This window comes from Heterodontus francisci, chromosome 8 (assembly GCF_036365525.1).
Source record: "Heterodontus francisci isolate sHetFra1 chromosome 8, sHetFra1.hap1, whole genome shotgun sequence".
Taxonomy (NCBI): Eukaryota; Metazoa; Chordata; class Chondrichthyes; order Heterodontiformes; family Heterodontidae; genus Heterodontus; species Heterodontus francisci.
The window spans coordinates 27377775-27397552 of NC_090378.1; the positions used below are offsets into that span (position 1 = coordinate 27377775).

The 19778-nt window shown below is 44.2% G+C and overlaps 1 protein-coding gene across 4 annotated transcripts in view; it reads right to left on the minus strand.

The window, feature by feature from the left end:
- The window catches only part of LOC137372719 (dihydropyrimidine dehydrogenase [NADP(+)]-like), an 823566-nt gene that overhangs the window by 207412 nt on the left and 596376 nt on the right, over positions 1-19778 (minus strand). For 3 of the 4 annotated variants that reach the window (XM_068036861.1, XM_068036859.1, XM_068036862.1), the window contains exon 14: positions 1887-2051. In XM_068036861.1, coding sequence (XP_067892962.1) covers positions 1887-2051 — 165 coding nt within the window. Of the gene's footprint in view, positions 1-1886; positions 2052-13209; positions 15898-19778 lie in introns of those variants that run through there. The other variant, XM_068036863.1, reaches the window with a different exon arrangement.

The window sequence follows — 19778 nt, forward strand, 5'->3', positions numbered from 1 at the left end:
TTGGAAAGCGGTGAACAAGCATTCACCAAGGGGGAGCTAAAAACAGTGTGTTTAAAAATAAAACCCTGTTACAGTAAGACCAGGTGAAGGCTGAAAGGGAACCCTAGATCTCTTTCTCACCTGGTCATAACAATAAACATACACGTTCTGATGATTATTAAGCTAAACAGTCATTTGGTAGTACAGCACTTGAGTGTTGCTGAAAATATTGGCATTTTGTTGAATCTTTTCGTCTTGCATTCATCAGGACAATTCGCAAGAATACCAATGTAAGGGAAAGCGATTCTTGCGAATTGTCTCTATTTTCAGCGATTATTAAGACGTTATCCAAGATGATAATCCATATTTAAGCATAACTTCAGCATTACAAAAGGTGAATGGTCATGTTTCAAATCATAAAAGGCAATATTTTAGCATATTTTTACATGATTTCAAAACTAACAAGCATTGTAGCTGCTTTAAAACTAGTGGCATCAAATGTAGCCTGTAAGGAAGAATATGCAAAATTGCTTCAACCACAATTGTAACCAACAGGGATTGGCAGCTATCAACCAGCTGAGAAGCATTTATTTGAAAGTACTGCAAAGAATCAAAGGAAGTTAACTTAAAAGTCTGTCTGCTTAACCCATTCACTAACTGTTTCATAGCTGCTGTACCATTCTGACGGACTTCAAAAGCTTGTTACTACATGCTTCGAAAGGTGACCAACTATGAAACAAAAACTTTACTGGCAGTCTGTCACAAAACTGTCTGGCATCAATGATATTAATTATCTTCTGAAGTGATATGCTGGCATTGTGAAAAGCCTAGGCTGAATTTTATCAGCTCTCTAGGGACAGGCAGAGTGGTGGGGAGCCCATAAAAGGGTGAGGGAAGGCAGTGGGGGTTGGGGGGGAGGGGGGGTTTGGGTGTGGGGTGGTGTGCCTGTCACCTTCCCGACAATATAAAATTTTGTCGGAGGCGGAGAAGGTCGAGGATGGCCTTCCCACCCAGAGGCCAATTGTGGCCCTTAAGTGGGCAATAAGGGGCCACTTAAGGGCCTTTTACCACCACTGTTGGTATTTTACCAGTAGCTGGTGGGAGCCCTGCCATGTAGGATGACTGCCCAATAAAACCAGGTGGCTCCCTGAGGACTGGGGTGGGTGAGGCCCTCCTGCTGGGCAATCTGTGTCCCATGGAGGGCCCTCTGGAGGCAAAGACCACCAATGCAACAACACCCTCCCCCCGCCCTCAACAACCACCCCACACCCCTTGCCGTGGCCTGCCTGACTGGCCCCGGCAAATTTGCCCCCACTTAACTACTTATGAGGTCAGCGTCCATGCTGCCTCTTCTAGCTGGGTGCAGTCCCAGAACTGGCCACCTCTCCCAGTGGTGCTGCCGAGCTGCCGGACCTCTGATTGGCCGACAGCTCTTGGAGACAGGATCCCCATCCTTAAAGGGCAGGAACCCCAGCACCAAGCAGTTAACTGCCTGAGCGCCATAAAATTTGGCCGAGGGTCCCGCAAATGACCATCTGGCCTGGTGTCAGGACCTCCGCTGCCTCCATAAGATTCAGCATCCTCTGTATAATCCAGAGACAATGAACATGTCCATTACTCACTCTCAGCATTATATCCAAGATTATTTTGTGTATGAGGTAATACAATGTTCATAGAAAACACAGAATGTTAATGGGAGCAGGCTTCCTGCATTATGCAAAAGAAAAAGTACCTGGAGAACTGAAGCTGGCAGATGACTGTATTTAAGAATAAGTGTATAGAATTCTAATAATAGTCATAGTTTGTAATCCAAGATGGTAATTCATATTGAAGTACAACTTCAGTTCACGTAGAATAAATGCAGGAATAACTGTAAAGGAAAAATTCAAACTGGTTATGGTACTCACATTACTTGGGAAATCAGCCTTTAATTCAGCAATGCTTTTGCACCAATATGCACATGTCTTCTCACTGATGAGTTCAATGTTAAGAAAGGAGCTTTGTCCTGGGCCATAGACAGGACCAGAAGTCATTCCACGGATAATTCTTGGAGAAACATTCGTCACAATATCCTGTTAAATACAAACATGCATATCAGTAAAGAGGCAATCCATCACCAATGTTAAAAAAGCATACTAGCTTAATTGACATGCTATGCAATTAATTCTCATTTCCCCCTTCTACTTTCTTTCCTCCCACAAAAGGCTATTTATTGACCAAACAATGCCCTTTTTGAAGATACAATAGCTTGTGAAATTGCAGCCTCAGTTTCCTGGGCAGTGTGGGAGGGCATGTGTTGAAGGGTGCCATGGAAGATGTCTTTGGCCCCTTCATAAGGATGCTGAAAAATTTGCCTTAATGGTGTAGGTGGATGTCTGACCCAGCAAGACTTCATGGAAACTGCTGGTGAATATTTGGGTCACGGGCTAATTTGTGACTCTTCCACTGAACTCACATCAATGTTACGGCGGGAGTATGCCAGCTGGTCTATGGGTTTCGGACCCACGCTATCATGTGGAGTCACAGCTAGAAGCTCATGTAACCAGAATACAGTAATAGGTAGCACTGGGACACAAACTGCTTTGATCTATAATGCTGTGCCTTAATTAATACTATTATCAAGATCCCACAATTGACAGTTGAACAAGACACATTAAAAGAAAATATATTTTTAGATTTACCTGTTGGGTGTTGTACCATGAAAAACACTCAAATGACTATTCTAATAAGCTTTCACGTATAATTAACCTTACAAGTTTTTATCTAATCAGTGTTTAGTTTAAAAAAAAAAGAAATCAGGGAAAACATAAGGAAATGAAGGTTTAAGTTTTTTTTATTTCAACTTTTCAAAAGATTGTATATATTATCTGTCTATGCATAATATACTATGACATTACCATTATGTAGAAAATTATAGATAAAGGGATATAATAAAATCACAGAGAAACGTTTAGACATTAGCAATCACTTCAAAGACCTGCAGGCATTCAAAGATGAAAATGATTTTGAACCTGTTTTCTATGAATAACCCAAGATGTAATTATACATCTCCCAATTTGCTGATGCTCTGCATACATTTCAAAGGTTAGAGACTGCGATACAATCCACTTCAGTACTGTAATTTGACTGTTAAAGGACCAAATGGCATATAGAATTACTACTTTAACTTTTAAATTAACTTCAACATTAACCTTACTTGGTAAATCATAGTAAAAAGTTAATTTGTTAGTAGTAGCCAAAAAAGATCTTGAGGATTAAAATTACATGGAGAATAGCTATAACAACATTACCATACTTAAAGTTCGTGCTAAAAACATAATATAAAATGCTCACAAGCATCTTAATATTACACAAAAAAAATGTAAAATATTTTATAACAAAATAAAATTGTAATGAATATACTTTACACCAATTTTAACTCGGATAGAATTTACGCCTATCTTTATTCAATGTCACACATTATATACCTTTTGGAGTTCTTTACTGTTATGAATTACATAAATGATAGTCTCAAGTTAAGCGAGTATCATACAAGATAACGGCCAGATTTTCAAAGTGGAGGCAGGAAACAGGAGCTGGGTCTGGTTTTTGGTCTGAAACCTGCCTCCTCTGGGAAGCTGATTCAGATTACAATTTTCAAGTGGAAAAGCCTTAATTGGTTTGGAGACGGGTTTCTTGTCCTCTTTGAGGTAGTGGGACTGAAAATGGCAGTGGGTCAGATCAAGTCTGGGGCTCATGTAGACTTCCACGGCAGCCATCACTGAGGCTGCCAGTTGTCCTGAGGGAGAGATCTGCCTTCCACAGCATCAGAGGGAGGCAAGATGTCACAGTGGAGCTGGAGGCCTGACACTAGAGGCAGAGCAGACCCTCACTTCATCGATGCCCACCTCGATCTAATGCTAGAGGTCGTGAGGGGGAGAGGGAGGTCCTCTTTCCGGATGGTGGCGGGAGGAGGCCATCTCGTTGTGCAGCAATGGCACTTCTCTGTTCAGTGTTATCCCCCTCTGCCCCCTCTTCCTCCTCCTCCTCATTTACCTTCTGTTTCTCCCATGAGCTGTCTCTTTCCAGGGTCTCACTGTCTTCAGGTCCACATCTATTTGGAGGGCCATGTTATGGAGAGTGCAGCAGACCACCACATGACCGAGACCTTTGCAGGAGGACATTGGAGCGTACCACCTGACTAATCCAGGCACTGGAATCGCATCTTCAGAAGCCCAATGGCCTGCTCAGTGGTTGGCCTGCTGAGCAGGTGGCATTGGTTGTTTTGCCTCTGTGCCTCTGTCTGGGGCTCCCATAGAGGGGTGAGTAGATAAGGGGATTTTCCTTCTCTCCTTGGAGCCATCCATGCACTTTGAGGGATGCAGTGAAAGACTGAGGCAGCCTGAACTGGCAGAGAATGAAGGAGTCATGGCAGCTGCCAGGAAAGCGAGCACTTTGTGGTCACAGACCAGTTGGACATTGAGGAAGTGGAAGCCCTTCCTGTTGATGGATCTCACCGGCCAGTTGCTGGCTGCCTTGATGACCACATGGGCGCAAGTGATGATGCCCTGCACCTGGAGGAATCCATCAATAACAGCAAACCCCAACGCCCTCTGTGCCAGCGCAGGCCCATCTGTGTCAAATTGGGTGTAGTCTCTGCTCTCCTGAAAAGGGCATCTATCACCTGCCTGATGGCCTAAAGAGCTGCTGACTGCGAGATGCCACGTAGATCCACAGCTGATCCCTGGAATGACCTGGTTGCATAGAGGTTCAGGGTGCCTGAGACCTTGACGACTGCAGGTAGGGGACTGCCATGGCGGCCTCGAGGTCTCAGGTCACTGTGGATCAGAGCACAAAGGTCCAAGATCATCTGCCTGGATAGGCGCAGCCTCCTATGCACTGGCTCTCTGACATTTGTTGATAGCTGTCTCTTGGGCTGTGTACTCGATGTCTTGGGTTGCGCCTTCCTCCATGCAGCCCCCTGCTGAGCTCCTCTGGCCTCCAGCTGTCCAGGAGGTTGTATCTGTTGCAGATAATCCAGGCTGCTCTGTCCAATGTCAGAGTAGCCGGTTCCCACCTGAACACTCTCAGCTGTGAGTTGTGCATTCACCATGTTGTCCCCTGCCAACCCCAGCTGCCACAGTGATGCCAGTGGTCTCATGTCCCTTTCCAGTTTCCTGCCACTCACCACTAAGAAATTCAACTCTTCCAGCCACAGCAATAGCCACACTGAGGCACATCTGAAGCAGCTGAGCTTCATTTGCTGCCTCTGCTTCATTTCAATCTGTTCTTCCCATAGCCCTCATGTTCCCTCCACCCTGTTCACGTCTTCACAGCCCTGTCGTATTCCCTCCATGGTGTCTTCCCTGCTCCCAGTCTTTAAAAATTGTTCTCTGAAACTGACAAGCATGTTAATGAGCTTTTTAATGAGCGTAACAGCAATTAATTGGATGCAGGCACCCGACCTGATCTCTCCCTGTCGGCTGCACTTCAAAAATAGCATCGCGTTCAGGAAGCGATGGGACCTATTGCCGACCTCTGAGAACGCAATATTTACATCCCTCTTGAAACCATTCCCGCCCCAAGTGGGCTTTGAAAATCCAGCCCAATATCTTTGGTTAGAAAACATTTTCTGGTTAAAATTGTGGGGCTGGATTTTAAGAGCCCGCCATCGCTCCTGGCGACGAGCACAAAGAACGGGGGCCTGCAATGTGCGGGCCGCACGCCTTAGAATCGCTGTGATCTACCATGTGGCAGCTCAGTTCAATGGCTGGGGCAGCCCGGCCTCACCAATCATGCGGGGGTGGGGGGGGCTGTCCAATGCCAGCAATGGTGTCAGCTGCCTGTGCGGAGGCGCTGACGCCATTTTTAAAGGGCATCAGCCCTGCCGGCACATTTAAATTTTTAAAGATACACCACCTCCTCAAAATTTATCAAATAAAATTCTAACACCCCTTTCCCACCCCCACCAAAACAGTTACCTTTTAAATCTGATCTTCCACATCCGCACCCCCCCCACCCCAAGACTGTGCAAAATTTAAAATTCACCCCTTCCCACCCTCCCCTACACTCATTACGTTTATTTGACTCCGTTTACATCCTCCCCTCCCCCCCACCCTGCATTGGAAATCTTACCTCCACCCCTCCCCACCAATGTCACGCCAGCTCTCCCCAGACAGGGAATTGAAGCTGCAGGAGTGCCGGCTGCCTCACTGAGGATGGCAGTGGGCCCGGAAGATTCAAGGTAACTTCATTTAAGTTTATTTATCTCATTAATTTAAATATTGAAATCCTGTTGCCCAGCAGCGGGGGCGGGGGCGCTGCCACAGAGCCTCGCCGCCACCGGGAGATCGGGCCAGGCTCTCCCGGCGTCGAGCCCCGTGGCGGGCCTCTGCTGCAACCATCTTCCAGCACCCCCCCCCACCACCACGGAGCCCGGCGTCGTGGGCTTGGTAAAATCCAGCCCTTGATGTGTGATATTTGAAACTAACGCATTCAAAATGAATGCATCTACACATCCATTAAAATGGGAGATATAGGAATTTGATATGAATCCATTCAAATGTTCAGATATAGTGGAGATGCAATTCAACTTTGGCGGGGGCACAAAGCGTACAGTCCCAGATAAGCCACCAGTTACATATACGCCTGACTCGCTTTTCTATTGAATAAAAGCAAAATACTGCGGATGCTGGAAATCTGAGTTCCGAAGAAGGGTCACTGACCCGAAACGTTAACTCTGCTTCTCTTTCCACAGATGCTGCCAGACCTGCTGAGTGATTCCAGCATTTCTTGTTTTTGTTTCGCTTTTCTATTGACTTCAGTGGAGGTGTGATCAACAGGTCAGAATTAGAAATGCCAGAAAAAGGTGACAATGTCTTGAATGCAGAGTAAAAAAGTTATTTTGAAAAGCTGGAAGGAGGTGAGAACTGGTTGATGATATACAAAATGCCATCTTAATGAAGCAATGAAAATGCACAAAGAATCACTTAAATGTAATGAGGAGCCTTCATTCCAATGCACTAGGGAGCAATAACTTTCCAACTGTTCCACCTGGAACCAGTCTTTAGTACCCCCTCACAAGCCCTTCTTTCATGCAGCATCATACAACACCAGCAGCTTACGTTACGGGGCCCTTCAAACACAAAATAAAAATCAAAAGATGCTAGAAATCTGAAATAACAAGAGAAAATGGTGGAAACACTCCAAGGAAAGGTCATCAACTTGAGACATTAACCCTATGTTTTTCTCGTCACAGAAGCTAACTTACCTGCTGAGACTTACAAGTTTTTTCTGTCTTTATTTCTTCCAACCCTTGTGCTTCTAATTGCATTTGATGTCTACTATCACCTGAGCCATTCTCCTGAAATCACTTACTGCTGTTAATATTGTACCAGGAGAAACTGAGAACCTGGTCTGTTGTTCAGTGAGCCTGGTGCGCAGGAAGGAAGATGTTTATGTACAGAATGAATGGAGAAAGTTTGGGGGGATGTTCTGATACAATATGGTTGGTTAAAAGGTACTACTTTAATGATCTCCCTATGAATGAAGAGTCTTCTGAATACTGATCCCACATGTGGCTGAGATCGATGTTCTTCAGCAGCCAGGTCCACCTCCTTCTGGGACTAGATTTACAGTCCTTTCTGAAAACGCAGCACACAACCACAATGCAAGCATTTTTCTTGACAGCATATTGCGGTGTCCTCTGAGATTGATCAAGGCAGTGAAACCTTGCCTTCAGAATGTCAAAAGCCCCCTCAATGAGCACGCTAGTGAATGAGTGGGCATTATTCTACAATGCTCTGCTTTTGGCGAGCTAACAGGAAACAGACAGTAGGCATAAAGGGGTCATTTTATAGTTGGCAAGATGTAATGAGTGGCGTGCCGGAGGCATCAGTGCTGGGCCCTCAACTTTTTACAATTTACATAAATGACTTGAATGAAGGCGTCGAAGGTCTGGTTGCTAAATTTGCTGATGACACAAAGATACGTAAGAAAGTAAGTTGTGAAGAGGACATATGGAGATATAGATAGGTTGTAGACAAAGGGATATAGATAGGTTAAGTGAATGGGCAAAGATCTGACAAATGGAGTATAATGTGGGAAAATGTGAAATTGTCCATTTTGGCAGGAAGAATAAAAAAAGAAGCATATTATCTAAATGGTGAGAGATTGCCGAGCTCTGGTATGCGGAGGGATCTGGGTGTCCTCGTTCATGAATTGCCAAAGGTTAGTATGCAGGTTCAGCACGTAATTAGGAAAACTAATAGAATGTTATCGTTTATTGCGACGGAAATTGAATACAAAGGTTTGGAGGTTATGCTTCAGTTATACAAAGCATTGGTGAGACCACATCTGGAATAGTGTGTACAGTATTGGTTTCCTTATTTAAGGAAGATGTAAATGCATTGGAAGCAGTTCACAGAAGGTTTACTAGACTAATACCTGGAATGGGATAATTGTCTTATGAGGAAAGGCTGGACAGGCTAGGCTTGTATCCGCTGGAGTTTAGGAGATGTAGAGGCGGCTTGACTGAAACATACACAATCCTGAGGGGTCTTGACAGGGTGGATGTGGAAAGGATGTTTCTCCTTGTAGGAGAATCTAGAACTAGGGATCTTTGTTTAAAAATAAGGGGTCACCAATTTAAGACAGAGAAGAGGAGAATTTTTTTTCTCTCAGAGGGTCGTGAGTCTTTGGAACTCTCTTCCTCAAAAGACAGTGGAAGCAGAGGTCGATAGATTCTTGATAAGCAAAGGGGTAAAAGGTTATTGGGAGTAGGCGGGAATGTGGAGTCGAGGTTACAGTCCAATCAGCCATGATCTTATTGAATGGCAGAGCAGGCCTGAGGGGCTGAGTGGCCTACTCCTGCTCCTAATTCGTATGTTCGTATGAGTTCAGCAGTTGAAATAGGGTCTTTAGCCATGAAAGAAAGGGCTATGCCCTTTCTCCCAGTAAGCAAAAAAGTCCCCTGTCTTCCTTGAATAGAGCTTGGCAACTGGATATGCTCATCACAAATAAATCATGAAAATTCTGAACAAATTTTCCATTAACATGCATGTTTGGCTGTAACTGATTACAGAAAATTTGAGCAATGAAGGAGTGGAATTTCTTTTTAGATTTAGATTTAGATTTAGAGATACAGCACTGAAACAGGCCCTTCGGCCCACCGAGTCTGTGCCGACCATCAACCACCCATTTATACTAATCCTACACTAATCCCATATTCCTACCACATCCCCACCTGTCCCTATATTTCCCTACCACCTACCTATACTAGGGGCAATTTATAATGGCCAATTTACCTATCAACCTGCAAGTCTTTGGCATGTGGGAGGAAACCGGAGCACCCGGAGGAAACCCACGCAGACACAGGGAGAACTTGCAAACTCCACACAGGCAGTATCCAGAATTGAACCCAGGTTGCTGGAGCTGTGAGACTGCGGTGCTAACCACTGCGCCACTGTGCCGCCACTGTGCCGCCCCTCATATATAAATTCACTGGCTCCACTCTAGGAGCCTACAGTGCAATATTTGGACTTTGGGGAATCCATGATACAACTGAATAGCCCTTTCATGCTATTGATTGAGAGTCGTCTTAAAATGGGTGAATTCTCCAACCCTTCAGATATTGGTGTCAGTAATCTGGTGTACACAGACTCGGGATAGTTCTCCGGGCGATGTTGCACAGATCCCCACTTGCAACTTGATTGGAGCCATTAATATAAGGTTGATATTGTACTGACTTATAGTCACTGAAACAGGTTTTCAGTTACATGACTGGGCTACACATCATTAGGCAGAAAGTGGCACAAGTTATCAAGAGCTTCCTTAGGTGAATTGAAGTTGCTGAAGGCCCTCATCCTGATGACCACCTTCGTGTGCGGCTGCATCAAGCTGTGTGTAGATCCCCAGTACGCAAACTCCAAGTGTCACTACGTGTTGAGGTTCTATCTGTCCCCGGTGTTGCGAAGGATGGGCCTGGTCACATTGCCGCGGAACGCTCCATGCAGTTGGGCGGTGCCGTACCACCTATCCTTCGTGGAGCAGTTTCTGCGGGAAAACACTTTTGACCACCGGTCCATCAGGCAGTGGTCTGCACGGAATGTCCTCAAGGCCCTACGGGAAAAGGAAACGGTGGAACATGTCGGATGGTTCCCCGAGCAGACCGTCAAAGTCATTTGGCGGAATGCCTCATCACCAGAACTTTCAAACAAGCACCAAGACGTAGCTTGGCTGGTGGTGAGAAGGGCCCTCCCCGTCAGATTCTTCATGCACACCCGAAGTCTCGCCCCCTCCGCACAGTGCCCCCGCGTTGGCTGTGGTGGGGAAGAGACGGTCGCCCACCTCCTCCTGGAATGTGCCTTTGCAAAGCAGGTGTGGAAAGAGATGCAGTGGTTTTTGTCAAGGTTCATCCCAAGCAGCTCTGTAACACAGGAGTCTGTGCTCTACGGGCTGTTCCCAGGGACGCACACCGAGACAAACATCAACTGCTGCTGGAGGACTATCAATTCGGTGAAAGACGCCCTTTGGTCTGCCCGAAACTTGCTGGTCTTCCAGCGCAAAGAGTTGTCCACCACCGAATGTTGCAGACTGGCACATTCCAAGGTCCAGGACTACGTGCTGAGGGACGCACTAAAGCTTGGGGCAGCCGCAGCAAAGGCTCAATGGGGAAAGAGCACAGTGTAAGGTTCCCCAACCAAGCTGGACTGAGTGGCTGGATCCATGGGAAACCCCTCGAACTGTATCGTTAATATTCTCAATTGCTGTAAATGTAAAACTGTAATTGACATGACAATTGTGAAACGGAAGGGTTGGGAAGAAACTCATGACAGTATTGAAGGAAACTGATCTCCCTTGCAATGTTTGTATTTTTTGGTGCTGTTTGGAAACTGTTTGGCAATGTAATTTTTACAGATTTTTATGAACAAAGTATATTTTGGAAATAAAAAAGAAGTTGCTGAAGGTAGAATTCCTCACTCAATTCCTCATAAGGTTTGCAGGACTTATAGACTCATTGTTGGAGTCCTGAGGGTTTGAGAGGGGGGCAGAAGTATAATAGCAGGTTGACTTCATCCTTCCTTGATGCTACCTCACTCTTTTTGTTCTCTTTTGCAGCAACATCGTATTCCCATTGGGAATCCCATGCTGCTCAATAGTACTGCTTACTGTGGCTGGCAGTCAGAAATATGGGATTAACCAGAAAGTGCCTAACTCTGGTAGTTTAAAGTGCAGTTCAATAGCTCCCAAAAGCAAACAAACAAAACAAGCAAATTCTCCAAATATGTAGACAGACCTGAGAAATGGACAAATGTTTTCCAGGCAGTAAGCACTTCAACTGAATAGGTCTGCTTGTGGATCAGTTCTGCCAAATGGGTCTGCTCATGAGCAGCAACACCTCATTTATCATTTATCTATGTGTAAGTTACACCAAAGCAACTAATATCTAATGGGGCTTACAACATAGGCCATGCATATCATTAACATAGGTGTGCCTGAGAACAATGGATGCAGGAAATGGCAACTTCCACCTGAAATGGAAATTTGTGCTGAAAGCAGAAAGGGGCCCGCTCAAAAATATGATGCTCACAATTTTGCTATGCCAGCATTACGCTCCTATCTTGCCAAAACCAGTGCTGAGTTTTGGTCCCATAGTCCTTGATAAGCAAAACTCTCAATAAACAATCCAAACTAATGCTCAAAGGTTCACAGTTTATGCAATTTCCAAATTTATATATGCATATGTGCATGAATAAAAATAATCCTTAAGCCTCAAAAATAACGAAGAGAAAGATTATTTAAATCAAAGGTCAGCCATTATATATATATATATATAAAAAATAAATAAATGTTTGTATTGATACTCATCCCCTTCATTATTGTGCAAACATGCAGTTAAAATGATGTGAGCTACCAGCAGAGTTATACTGCTGAGTTAGTATCACACTTGGGTTAGGTAAAGTGGGGCTCTGCCAATGTAAAGTTCAATGTCCTGATGGCCCTTTTACTAATTGAAGAAATGTAGAAGTCAGTCTGTAGACCACTTGAGATCTTTAAAAATGTTATTTTTAAATATTTAAAATGCTGCAGTTGCACAGTAGCTGGTGTGAAGTCAAGTTCTGATGAAAGGTCATCAAACTGAAAAGTTAACTCCGTTTCGTTCTCAACAGATGCTGCCAGACCTGCTGAGTGAGTATTCTTAGCATCTTCCGTTTCAATTTCAGATTTTCAGCATCTGCAATATTTTGCATTTATATTGAACAGCAGCAGATTAATCGTGCATCATGTTCCCACACTGTTTTCAGGGCCTATCCAATTTAATCTGCTATGCATCTGAAGCAGCGGGCTCTCAGTAACAAAAATCCACCAAGCTTAAATTGTGAATGTAGATGTTGGTACTCAAATGCTCTCTGGTTTAACATTCATGTTATCTTGCTTGCACAGGAAAAATATTACAGAACAGTAACACATTTTCTGCATATAGAAGGTAGGGAGCATAGTGAGGAATGCATCCTCCAGTCATTGTGGTCCCCTAGAATGTGTTTCTTTGCTTCGTAAAGGAACTTCCCAGAATTTTGGTCCTAAATTGTCCGAAGCTTTGTTTTCTCTTTTTTTTTGCCTCTCCAAAGAGATTGCGTGGCTGGTGTTTTTTTGGGGGTGGGGGGCGAGTAGTGGAGAGGTAAGGGGGAGGTGCGCAATTAAGCTGATCGTGTAAGTGGCACCCACCAGCATAGGACTAGTTTGATAGTCCAGCCTGTCACTTGTTGACCTTCATTTTCACATATTTCAAGATTTCACATGTTGTAGCTAACTGGCCACTAATTAAGTTACACGAGGAGTCATTTAAAAAATTAATTATCAATATCGCTTGTTAACTTTCTCTAAAATCTATTGCTATCCATCGAGTGCATAAACCCTGTTTTTCTGATGAGACAAACCTAACTCTTTTACTATTTACCAATTAACCACAATTTACATATTTTAATTAAGAACCAAGCAATATAAAACAATTAGGATAATCAGTGTGCTAACTAGATTGCATAACATTTAGACAGTTTTCCAGAGAGATAGGCAAAAATAAGCTTAATTAGTGTTAATTAGTACTGATTTGCATTTGTTTGATAAAGCGTACAGTTACCATAATATAGGATTATTTATCTTTGTATCTGCCAAATGCTGGCATTTTATAGGATGAAATAATTTTCACACTAGATTTACATGGTAAGTGGTTTAATGTGTTTGTTGAAGCCACATTAATGTTATTTGCATTCCCTCAGATTTAGAAGCCAAATTGCATCAACAAAAGAAGCCCTTTAGATAAAAGTGCTGCCTGAAAGGCAGTGGCAAATATATTAAAATAAAACTTCATTATATTTCATCTATGGATGGTAGGACCCTAGGAAGTACAGAGGGTCAGAGGGACCTTGGTGTACTTGTCCATAGATCACTGAAGGCAGCAGCACAGGTAGATAAGGTGGTTAGGAAGGCATATGGGATACTTGCCTTTATTAGCCGAGGCATAGAATATAAGAGCAGGGAGGTTATGATGGAGCTGTATAAAATGCTATTAAGGCCACAGCTGGAGTACTGTGTACAGTTCTGGTTGCCACACTATAGGAAGGATGTGATTGCACTGGAGAGGCTGCAGAGGAGATTCACCAGGATTCCAGTCTGGGCTGCAGCATTTAAGCTATGAAGAGAGACGGGGATAGGCTAGGGCTGTTTTCCTTAGAGCAGAGAAGGGGGACCTTTTTTTTAATTAATTCATGGGATGTGGGCATCACTGGCTAGGCCATCATTTATTGCCCATCCCTAATTGCCCAGGAGAAGGTGGTGGTGAGCTGCCTTCTTGAACCACTGCAGTCCATGTGGGGTAGGTACACCCACAGTGACACTGAAGGAACAGCGATATAGTTCCAAGTCAGGATGGTGTGTGACTTGGAGGGGAATTTCAGCTGGTGGTGTTCCCATGCATTTGCTCCCCTTGTCCTTCTAGTTGGTACAGGTCGCAGGTTTGGAAGGTGCTGTCTAAGGAGCCTTGGTGCATTGCTGCAGTGCATCTTATAGATGGTACACATTGCTGCCACCCTCCGTCGGTGGTGGAGGGAGTGAATGTTTGTGAATGGGGTCCCAATCAAGCGGGCTGCTTTGTCCTGGATGGTGTTGGGCTTCTTGAGTGTTGTTGGAGCTGCACCTATCCAGGCAAGTGGAGAGTATTCCATCACACTTCTGACTTGTGCCTTGTAGATGGTGGACAGGCTTTGGGGAGTCAGGAGGTGAGTTACTCGCCGCAGGATTCCTAGCCTCTGACCTGCTCTTGTAGCCACGGTATTTATATGGCAACTCCAGTTCAGTTACTGGTCAATGGTAGCTCCTAGGATGTTGATAGTGGGGGATTCAACGATCGTAATGCCATTGAACATTAAGGGGAGATGGTTAGATTCTCTCTTGTTGGAGATGGTCATTGCCTGGCACTTGTGTGGTGCGAATGTTTCTTGCCACTTATCAGTCTAAGCCTGGATATCGTCCAGGTCTTGCTGCATTTCTACACGGACTGCTTCAGTATCTGAGGAGTTGCTAATAGTGCTGAACACTGTGCAATCATCAGCAAACATCCCCACTTCTGACCTTATGATTAAAGGAAGGTCATTGATGAAGCAGATGAAGATGGTTGGGCCAAGGACATCTGATTGAGGTGTACAAGTTATGAGGGGCATAGGTAGCGCAGATAGGAAGAAACTTTTTCCCTTAGCGGAGGTGTCAATAACCAGGGGTTATAGATATAAGGTAAGGCGCAGAAAGTTTTGAGGGGATGTGAGGAAAAATCTTTTCACCCAGAGGATGGTTGGAATCTGGAACACACTGCCTGAAGGGGTGGTAGAGGCAGGAACCCTCACAACATTTAAGACATATTTAGATGAGCACTTGAAACACCATAGCATGCAAGGCTACGGGCCAAGTGCTGGAAAAAGGGATTAGGATAGGCTTGATGACCGGCACAGACACGGTGGGCAGAAGGGCCTATTTCTGTGCTGTGTAACTCTATGACTCTATTTTCAAAACACCACATGGCTTTTGGTAACCGAATGTATCTCACATAAAATGAACATTTCCTGTAGTCTTTAGGTTGACCATTACCAAGAGAAGACGCCTCACCTAAATGAATTGTTTGCTGCCTGTCCATCATCTTTTGTAGATGGAAGGATGCCAACCATGAAAATAACATAGTTGCCACTGCCGTCACCATATTTTCTTAAATATTCCAATCCACCTCAGGACTTTACCCATAGCATTTATTGACCTCATTTATTGCCCATAAAATTGTTGTTTTTTAATAAAATTTAGGGATTACTTAGATCATTTTTACAGAATTCAGCACAGAGGAATGTACAGAATATCTATTAGATTCACAAATTCTAACAGATGAAATTGTGCAATATGATCTGCAAGGTCCAGACAGTTGAAATAATATTTCCAGCAAAGAAAAAAATTGTAACAAAGCACTTAGTGCTCATTTTCCAAAATCTAATTTTACATGGCATTTGAATTGCAACTTGAAATATTGTTTACTTGATAAACCTTAGTTTTCATACATCTGTATATTTTATAATTTCAGCATACCATAGATAGAACAGAAATCAAGGTTTTGGCATAAAAATTTGACTTACCAAGCAAATAGCGTGTTACAGATTCAATCAGCAAGGACACAGCTTGTGTTTTCACACATGCACAAACAGCTCAAGAAACCATGACAAACCCCAATTTTCACAGAAAAATGCTGTTGCTCTTTCCTCAGGCCATACTGTACAACTAAATCAGTATGAATTAACTGCAGCTATAAGACAATACTCGCTAAATATAACACATCCCCTTAATATGCAGCGATAACAGGAGAAACTCATTGTATGTTGTAGGTAATCTTCCATTCTTCTATATTATCTGTAAAGATCAAAGATAGCATAGTATCAACTGAGCAGCAATTTTTATGCACCGGAGAAACAATCACCCCCAAGTACCCAGTAAGGGTAATTCAATTACAACAGAGATGAGTGCTGAGCCTATGCAAAATAAATTTATATATATTAACTTAGCCGTACAATAATCTCAATTTTTCATTACAAATTATACCAAATCATGGAAACTTTCAAACTTCCTGCTCACTCATTGGCCTCGATATTAACTCCCCCCACAACAGGCGGGGGGCGGGGGGGAGCAGTTAAAGAATCAACTATGGAGAACAGGTCTCGAACACATCATGCACTGCTCCGCCACCTTTTTTCCAGCTGTGGAGATCGGGGGGCATCCCAACAGGTTACTTAATTAACATATTTAAATCAGACTCCCACAGTACAATTGGAAGCCCGTTTTAAAATTCACTGTTGTTGCACAGGTTTCCCAGCAGTAGGGAAACCCGACAGTGAAAATGAGTTGGGAATTGCTGGCTCCATAAGGCAAGTGCCTTTTCCAGCACTCCTTCTGGGCTGGGAAGAGCACAAGTGCTCCGCCAAGGCCTTCAAGGATGCCTTCGTCCTTCCCGCTCCCAACCACACGCCTCTCTTAATCCAAATTGCGCCCCTCTCCCACTCCTGATTTCCAGACCTCCCAGTGCCTTGGGGGGAGAGGGGGGGGGGCTGCGGTGGTGGTCCTGACAAGTGCCTTGCTGTGGTCTCTTGCCATTCATGTTCCCTTCCACCCACCAGCCAGGCTATCCATTTGGCAAGCTGCCGGGCAGGAAACACAGCTAGAAAATGTTACACGCTATATTGTTACTGAAATAAGTAACGTTAGGTTCGGCAGAAGCTCCATGTTTCCAGCCTTGCCGGGTTCTTCATCCATTTTCGGCCTCACCCTGCACTCGCATGCTCCCTGTAAATATCAGGGCCATTATGTTTAATTTACTTGTTTCCTTCCTCTGTGTCATAACACCATCATTGGATGACCAATGAGTCTTGTTATTTCCTTTGCTCTTTCTTTCTCTCTGATAACACTGTACTTCATGTCTGATTCCCTCAGCAATTCCCTTCACACTAAACTATACATGAATAGCACTGTGCTGTCCATGTAGTTGCACAATCTATCGTTCAATGTTACTCACTGGTAGAAATTGAAACTGAATCAATCTGTTGTGGCCAGAAAAAAGCACTTCAGCAAGAAAGGTAACTGCAGAGGGCAAGAATCAGTTTTCGGAAACATGACTCCCAATCTAAAACAGTAGAGCCAAAAGGAAAATAAAAACAGAAACTGCTGGAAGTACTCAGCAGGGTAGGTAGCACCGGTGGAAAGGGAAACAGTGTTAACAGGCTAGATTTTCTGTCGGGTGTTGGACCCCAATGTGGAACAATACGGGGGTCCCGCGCCTGCATATGTCATCAGGGTGCCAGCTGGTGCAACCTTCCGGGAGGCAGCCTCCTAATTGGCTGCTTCAGGGTTCTCCGTCCCAAGGCGGGAGGCCGAATCAGCGGGCCAACAACACAGACTGGCCGGCAACTCCACTGGGAGAAGTGGTCATTGCTGATGCAGGTAGGGGAGCTCAAGATGGAGGCCTCAGTGGTGGGGGGGCCTGTCCAATGTCAGGAAGATCCCTCTGGCTTCAACAATTTGCCCGCAAGTGTGCACAATTGTCCTAATTGGCTACCTGCTGCTGCTGGGCAGGTTTGACCCTGCCTTCGGCAAGATTGCTCGGAGGCCCAAATGCATCAGGGAGGCAATCTGATGCGCCAATTTCTCATTTTGCTCCCGGTCCCCCTCCTAACCCACCTCCAAAGAACTGGGAAAATTCAGCCCAACATTTCAGGTCGATGACTGATGAAGGGTCATCAGCCTGAAACATTGGGAGGAATTTCATGCTCTCCCCCACGGTGGGTTTGGAGGTGGGGAGAGCATAAGATCGGGTGGGTTGGTGGTGGTGGGGGGGTTCCTGCCACTTTCCCACCTCTGCCAAAATTTAGTCCGGGGCAGGAAGACTTGTGAACAGCCTTCCCGCCCCGCTGCCAACTGAGGCCCTTAACTGGATAATCTCTTGGCAGGCTGACGCCCAACTGACTCAAAACAATATCCAAAAGGAAACCAACTCTTGACCAACCTAAATCTTGATATGCCACATTTCTGTAAACAACTCCCCCTAGTCACCAAGGCTCTTACTGTTTGCTTAGCTGAAAACATATGTGTTTCTAAATCATGTCCCAAAGTCCTTCCAGTGACCTTTTCTGGAAAAAAAACAAAGTCCAGCATCTATGTAATCCCTTTAGTCCTCCAAAGGAATCCATTTCCACAATTTTGAAACACAAGTCCTCACAAAATATAAAAAAAAGGAAGTACTTTCATAACACCATATCGGAAGCACAGTACTGAAAAACTGTGCGAGCTGCTTCCCGACTCCGGGACGGGATGTCCCTTGTTAAAAGGCACTTAGTGCCTAAATGAGGGACCCGGTATCAGTGGAGTGGGCCTGCCCTTGCTGGTGACACCCCCTACACCCCCCTCCCCCACGACTCCCACCCTGCGAGACCCCTTCCACCCTGACCTACCCGTGGCTTGGGTCCAGCGCTGCTCCAGGGCCTCGGGTGAGTGCTCCTTTTAGCAGAAGAGCCGCCGGCCTCTGATTTGCTGGTAGCTCTCCAAGGACGGGACTTCCGGTGCCAGGGTCCTTAATCCCGTGGAAGTCCCGTCACTCTACACTTAAATACCTGATTGACACTAGATTCAGTGGGCCTTCTGGTTTTTGGTGTCACTTTTTCCAGACGTCGAGACTTGCGTCGCCATCATAAAATCCTAGCCATTAACTCTGTTTGTCTCTCCACTGACGCTGCCAGCCCTGCTGAGTATTGCCATTATTTTTGTTTTTATTAGCATCTGCAGTATTTTCCTTTGTATTAGTGGCAAAAAAGTTGGTCCTGACTCATGCAGATCTAATATTGTGTCAACCACTGCTCATCAGAGGCAAGTTCATTTCCAAAACAAGTTGGTCAACAACAAAGCATATTCCCCCAATCATTTTTGTGCTGTTCAGGTAAATTTTCCCTTTACTTTCTGTATTTTAATTCACTATTATTAACCGGACTGTGAATGCCCTTGCAATCAGCCACCAGAAGGTATTAGCATCACACGCCCTTTGATTTTTCTGCTTCCTATCAGGTGATGCTATACCTTCCACATGACACCTACCTGCTAGACGTGACAGAGATTGGAAACAGCACTTCATTCAAAAAAAATCCTATCATCCATCTTTTTAACTACAGGTCAGCATTTTCTTATGGCTTAAATATGTATTATTGCACCTCCATGCAATTTGTTTTTTTAAATGTGTATTTGAAAGCATTTTTATTGTGTGTTACTTGATCAGCGTATATCCCATATTTCGAAAGTTGATACAGTTTATCGTAATGTCAATGATACATTTCTTGATATTTCATGAAACATTGACTGTTACATTTAGTTCTACATTGAAATAAGTTGTACTACAAAGCATAAAGTGGATGCTTTTTGTGTTTGCTAAAATGGGTGTCAGCAATCCTTAAAGTATAGATATGTCCTTCAGAATGCACAGATGTCATATCAATTTTGGCTCGTTTTTGTACTTTCTGTGATAAGCACATGTAATGAGTTAAGTGATGAGTTTGAATGTAACAATAAACTGATAGTTAACATTCAAGGATGCCAAGGGAAACCTGCAAATAAATAGCAGAGATTCTGACTATAATTATTTTTCTGTGGAAGAGAAAATTATGCCAAAAGAGTGGCATATATGACACCTCTCATCAAAAAGTGAGAATGTGATAAGACAACAAATTATAGTCTTACTTTAGTTTTTGGTAAACAAC